Source organism: Coccinella septempunctata, chromosome 5, assembly GCF_907165205.1.
Source record: "Coccinella septempunctata chromosome 5, icCocSept1.1, whole genome shotgun sequence".
NCBI lineage: Eukaryota > Metazoa > Arthropoda > Insecta > Coleoptera > Coccinellidae > Coccinella > Coccinella septempunctata.
In genome coordinates, this window is record NC_058193.1 from 20,913,562 (window position 1) to 20,920,235 (window position 6,674).

Below are 6,674 nucleotides of genomic sequence, written 5' to 3' on the forward strand. Positions count from 1 at the left end.
TTAATTTCATGAGTGCCAACCTTCCACCGTTTTAGTTACAAAAACTTGAGAAAATCATTTCATGGCCAACCGAGTGCTACAATAAAAGTGAATGGTTTATATGTATTTTGGTATCCACTACGAAAGTTGTATAGGAAAAACCGACTTTTGTAAGGCCCTTTTTAAGAGTTGATTAGCAATTTCGACAATAAAAGTTGACCATATATCCACCTTTCGGCAACCAGCAAGTTTTTCGAAACCAACAGTGTGGGTTATGATGATAAAAAAAGTATATAGTCCAATTTATTGTTTCGTTGTTTGATTTTGGTTGAAGCTACCTTTGTGCTTGTCAGGTACTAATTATGTTCTAAAACTTCCATGCATCAGAACCTACGGCGGATTCACCAATCCCATGACATCACGTGGTTCTTCTTGTCTTATCTCGTGCTTTCCTGTCCAATCAACCTGATTGAATGGAAACTGATATATATTTTTTTTCTCTAGTATCGGCTTACATCTATCATGGCGCCATGGAGGTGTGAAGTCATGTAACATACGAAGAAGTGACCCGACAAACCCGTATCTGGAAGAACGCACCGATGCTATGTAATTTATCAAAAGCGTCATGTGTTCAACTTAGCCATTCGAAAGTTTCAAGTGACCGCCATCTGTTCCCATCGGCACACAAAGCTGACAACATTCAATTTCCACAAAATCCATTTTTCTCTTCTACTCAAAGGGGCTGATTGTTATTGAGCATTTCTAAGGTTGAGTCTACCATTACCGTGCCGAAGGAGTAATTCGATACCTCCTGGAATGAATGAATATTGAATTATCTATGCTGCTAGTGAGTGAACTGCTATTTCAGCATTTTTATCGGCTTCACAAAGGGGATCTGCAACAAAGCGGAATTAAAAAAGCTGCCCAACTTGTTGGATATTTTGTTGAACATATACCTTGTTCGTAATACAAGATAAGAGGAACTTGTTTAATGGTTGAAGCGCGCTCTTCCATTTTATTGGAAAATTGATCTGCCTAGTTAACTTTTAACATAAGCAACTCGGTCAATGGCGTTCGTAAGGAGGTATGGGTTAGTCTGAAATGTCTCATCGTCAGAAAGTATCCTTCTTCCTGTTCAGTGTTCATCTTGCAATAAATACGCCGGCAGTTCCGGAAATTTTGTTGGGAATCCTTAAATACACTGGTTGAAAATTGGAGTGTATATTCGAGAGAAAACACTTGAAAAAAATTTTCAGTATATACCAGAGAGGGGTACATAGACACGAAATATGGTCCTCATTGCACTTAATCGCTTACTCAAAAAAGTACCAGAAACTCAGTTTTTGTAGGTGTATGATATTTCTTGTGTTCGTATGTGCGATAATAGGCTATTCCAATTAATCCGGTGTTTCTGGTCAAACGACCCGGAATAGGTTGCATAGATTCAACTTGGGAGCCAGAAGATTTGCTTGGCACCCGTGTGGTGGATCAAAATCAGAAAGGGGCACCGGCATTTGGTATGAATCTAAACTGAGGATCTTCAAAGCCCTGGGAAGTGAACCCCCTATTTTACAGACCGAGACACTGCCTGTTTACGTATGCCCTCAGGAGTGTCTTAAAATGAACCTCAAAGTGGCGCATATCTATGTCACCACGGATAGCCAGGCCACGCTGAGGTCCCTGGAATCACGCTGCCAGAGATCTCTGCTGACATGGGAGTACCGTAATACCATAATCAACTGGCCAGAGACAACAAAGTGACTCTACTATGGGTACCAGGGCATTGTGGTGTTGAAGCCAACCAACGAAGAAACCGAAGCCGTCTAAGATCCACTTTCAGTTGATTTGGGTGTACCACAAGGAAGCATTTTGGGTCTACTTATTTTCATTGTCTTCATTAATGATCTATTTGCTGAGACAGCCTCAATCACCGATTGCTCACTGATAAATTATGCTGATGACACCAATATTTTATTGAAAGCAGAAACTCTTGATGCTCTAAAATGCCTGATTGAATCTACCATCACAAAAGTAAATGAGTGGTTTCTTAAAAATCAGTTATGTTCGAACACTCAGAAGACAAGTGCTGTAATCATTAATTAATTGGTAAAGGAAGACACACTTGTTTTTATAATCATATACTTAGACTATCGATTTCGGCACTAGGCCATCATCAGGTCAGCTGAAATATAAATAATACATAGATAATAAAGTTAACAAGACGTCAAATAACGTAAAATTTTACAAGTGTTATGTTCACATTAATATTCTCTGATAGACACGAAGCAATATAACACAAACTCACCGTCAATGAAACATGTACAATAAAAGGACATTAGATGTAATATAAAATTATAGCTTTCCTTTGACTATTCGTTTTCTACCCTTTTAGATGTTCTAGGTTAAGTCAGTATAATCTCTAATTCCCTAAGAAAAACACCTCGACAGTTTTCAATTCTTCTTCTTGGTTTTATGTATACACGTACACATGAACGCATATATGGAGGCAGGTGGAAAAGATTATGTAGCAGAAGGGTGAATCATCTTGAATAGATTGACCGTCGGGAAATCTTTAATATCATTGAGGAGATATTCGTCGTTCTTGCATTTTAGAATTTCCAGTTGTTCCAGGAGTGTTAACTTATGGAAATCACTATGCTGATGAAGTAAAGTTAGTTTATCGAGAGAAGTAGAGTGCTTGCTCTCAAATAGATGGTTACCCATGGCCGAAGCAGGTCTATTCTTGATATGTTCGTTGAATCTGACCTTTGAAGCTCTAGTTGTCATACCGATATAGAAAGCAGGGCAGTTACCGCAGGTTATTTTATATATTCCGCTTTTTTGGGTTTTGTCTTTTTTGGGTTTATTATTGGTAAGTACTCTTTCTAGTGTCCCATGTGAAGTATTAACAAGATTTAAGTTGAAGCCCTTTAGTAATGATTGTAGTTTGCTGTTGAGGTTGGAATAGTAGGGGACGGCTATGTATGTCGTCTTGACAGAAGTATGTGGATATATCTTCTTAAGAAGTTTTTTCTTCATTACAGTGGCTAAGATGTCATAGACAAATTGTTTTGTATAGGTAGTGATTTTCTGTTGCTACCTTACAAATATTATCTAGTTCTCTTTGATAGTTCACTTTAGATAGTGGGATGTTGACTTGGCGGTTCAAAAGAAAGTGGAAGGCGGTCTTCTTGATTTGAGGAGAATGATAAAAGTACTTAGGAATTACTATATCGGTCTGAGTAGGCTTTCTGTAGATGTTAAATTCGAACGTATTATCAGGTTTTAGGGTTATGTTCAGATCTAAGAAGTTGATGGTATTTTCTTCTGAAATTTCTAAAGTGAATTTAATTTTGGAGAGTGAATTGATGAACTCTAGGAAGGATTTCAACTCTTGGACTGTTCCACACCACACACAGAAAATGTCGTCCACATACCTCTTCCAAAGAACAATCTTCTGGAAGAGAAAGTGTATACGAATCAGAGATTCTAAATGGTCCACAAAGATATTGGCCAGAAGACCGCTCAATGGTGAACCCATGGCTAATCCGTCTGTCATAGTGTAGACATCACCATCGAACGTGAAAAAATTTTGTTCTGTAATTAGTTCTATCAGATTCATCAGTGTGTGTATGTCTTCAGGAGTGGTGTCAAAGTTGTCAATTAGACTACAGTTGTTAAGGTAGTCTCTGAGAAGATTGAGGGATTCTATTACTGGAACATTAGTGTAAAGGTTCACAATGTCGAACGATACCAAGATATGTTCGTTGTTTGAACTCAGATTGGTGGATTTAATAGCATTAACCAGTTCGACAGAATTACTCACAGACATAGGTGACTTATAGTTGATTTGTCTAGTCATGATCTGATTGATGACTCTTGAAACTTTGTGAGCAGGTGAATTAAATGCGGAGGTTATGGGTCTAATGCTTTTGTCTGCCTTATGTAGTTTAATCAGACTGTATAGATTAGGGATTTCTGGATTCTTTTGTTTCAGGCTGTGAATATTTAAATGGGGAATGAACTTCTGAAGAGTTGGTAAAGCCGTTCTGAGCATCTTATTGAGCCGTGTGGTATATTTATTTAAGATGTTTGTGTTAATAACTCGGATGTTGTTGTTTTCAAAGAAGTTGAGTGTTTTCTCATTGTATAGTTGTGTTGGAAGAACAACCAGACCCGCATTTTTGTCTGCTTGTTAGATTTGTTACTGTCAACCTTTGATTTGATGGATTTTAAGGTCTCTACAAACTGTTTACTTGTGAAACCTGGTATGTGGCTGTTAAGTTTGTTCGAATTGGTATCGCTGTTCCTTAAAATATTTACAAGATCTTCACTTAGTGTATTATAACAAGGGTGTCTTCTAAGCTGTAGTTCCAGGTCGATAGCCAGGGTGTGAACATCCGTTCTCCGAGGCGTAGGTGCGAACTTATGTCCAAGATTAAGTAGGGCATTCTCTCTAGTCGCAAACTCAACAGTGGAAAGATTTGTAAACCGTTTGTGGAAGACATGTAAGTAGTTGTCGGCTGTCGACTCGTTCTCAAGATTGTTAATAGCGGAGGGTTGTTGTGATGGAATAACTCTCTGTCGGTTGTAGCTTGTGATTAGATTGTGGAGTTTTCTTTTTCTCCTATGATCTGCACTATAGTTTTCGAAAAATATATCCTCTTCGAGTTTGTTTATCAATATTTCATATTCTATCGGGTGTAAAATTTTTAAAAGATGGTGGTGTAGAAATTTCAGTTTCATATCTATAAAACCTGATATATTCAGCTGTCTTCTGATCTCCTTCTTTAGTAGTGTACGCTTCAGTTTTTGTTTGTATCCTTGATCGAAATTGGATGAGAACTTAACATCTAGGAACTTTGGGATTACGTCATGTTCTTTACAAGACAACAGGAAACCAATGTGTTGCTTATTTCTATGTCGGGTGGTGAGTACATATTTCAGTTGTTGGAGGGTTCTGGATAGCTCCATACTTTCAATTTTTTGAACGAAAAACTCCATGAGTGTGTCTGATGAATCATAAATTAATTGGTAAAGGAAGACACACTTGTTTTTATAATCATATACTATTCAAGATGATTCACCCTTCTGCTACATAATCTTTTCCACCTGCCTCCATATATGCGTTCATGTGTACGTGTATACATAAAACCTTATCATTCTCCTCAAATCAAGAAGACCGCCTTCCACTTTCTTTTGAACCGCCTAGTCAACATCCCACTATCTAAAGTGAACTATCAAAGAGAACTAGATAATATTTGTAAGGTAGCAACAGAAAATCACTATACAAAACAATTTGTCTATGACATCTTAGCCACTGTAATGAAGAAAAAACTTCTTAAGAAGATATATCCACATACTTCTGTCAAGACGACATACATAGCCGTCCCCTACTATTCCAACCTCAACAGCAAACTACAATCATTACTAAAGGGCTTCAACTTAAATCTTGTTAATACTTCACATGGGACACTAGAAAGAGTACTTACCAATAATAAACCCAAAAAAGACAAAACCCAAAAAAGCGGAATATATAAAATAACCTGCGGTAACTGCCCTGCTTTCTATATCGGTATGACAACTAGAGCTTCAAAGGTCAGATTCAACGAACATATCAAGAATAGACCTGCTTCGGCCATGGGTAACCATCTATTTGAGAGCAAGCACTCTACTTCTCTCGATAAACTAACTTTACTTCATCAGCATAGTGATTTCCATAAGTTAACACTCCTGGAACAACTGGAAATTCTAAAATGCAAGAACGACGAATATCTCCTCAATGATATTAAAGATTTCCCGACGGTCAATCTATTCAAGATGATTCACCCTTCTGCTACATAATCTTTTCCACCTGCCTCCATATATGCGTTCATGTGTACGTGTATACATAAAACCAAGAAGAAGAATTGAAAACTGTCGAGGTGTTTTTCTTAGGGAATTAGAGATTATACTGACTTAACCTAGAACATCTAAAAGGGTAGAAAACGAATAGTCAAAGGAAAGCTATAATTTTATATTACATCTAATGTCCTTTTATTGTACATGTTTCATTGACGGTGAGTTTGTGTTATATTGCTTCGTGTCTATCAGAGAATATTAATGTGAACATAACACTTGTAAAATTTTACGTTATTTGACGTCTTGTTAACTTTATTATCTATGTATTATTTATATTTCAGCTGACCTGATGATGGCCTAGTGCCGAAATCGATAGTCTAAGTATATGATTATAAAAACAAGTGTGTCTTCCTTTACCAATTAATTAATGATTCATCAGACACACTCATGGAGTTTTTCGTTCAAAAAAAAGTGCTGTAATGTTTCACACCAACCACACAAATGTTGAAATTCCTCAGTGCATTGAGACAGTTGATTATAAGCTCCCCCTGGAAAGAAATTGTAACTTTTTGGGCTTGACCATAGATGAAAGTCTCAACTGGCGTGATAATATCACCAATTTATGTGGAAAACTCAGTTCTATATGTTACTCCTTGGGTGTCCTGAGTAGATACCTTGACTCAACATCTATGAAGACAATCTATCAAGCGGTATTCGAATCGAAGATGAGATACGGTATCATTTTCTATGGGGTCTCTTCGGAAATGGAGGAAATCTTGAAACTCCAAAAGAGAGCTATTCGCATCATATACAGACTGGAATTCAGAGAATCAGGTAGAGGAAAATTCCATGAA

The 6,674-nt window shown here is 37.2% G+C and overlaps 1 protein-coding gene across 1 annotated transcript; it reads right to left on the reverse strand.

Annotated features, from left to right (window-relative positions):
- Nucleotides 1-3,034: 3,034 nt before the first annotated feature.
- LOC123314088 lies at nt 3,035-3,841 on the reverse strand. Its single transcript, XM_044899202.1, has one exon. The coding sequence runs from the start codon at nt 3,839-3,841 to the stop codon at nt 3,035-3,037; it is 807 nt and encodes a 268-aa protein (XP_044755137.1).
- Between the last annotated feature and the right edge of the window lie 2,833 nt (nt 3,842-6,674).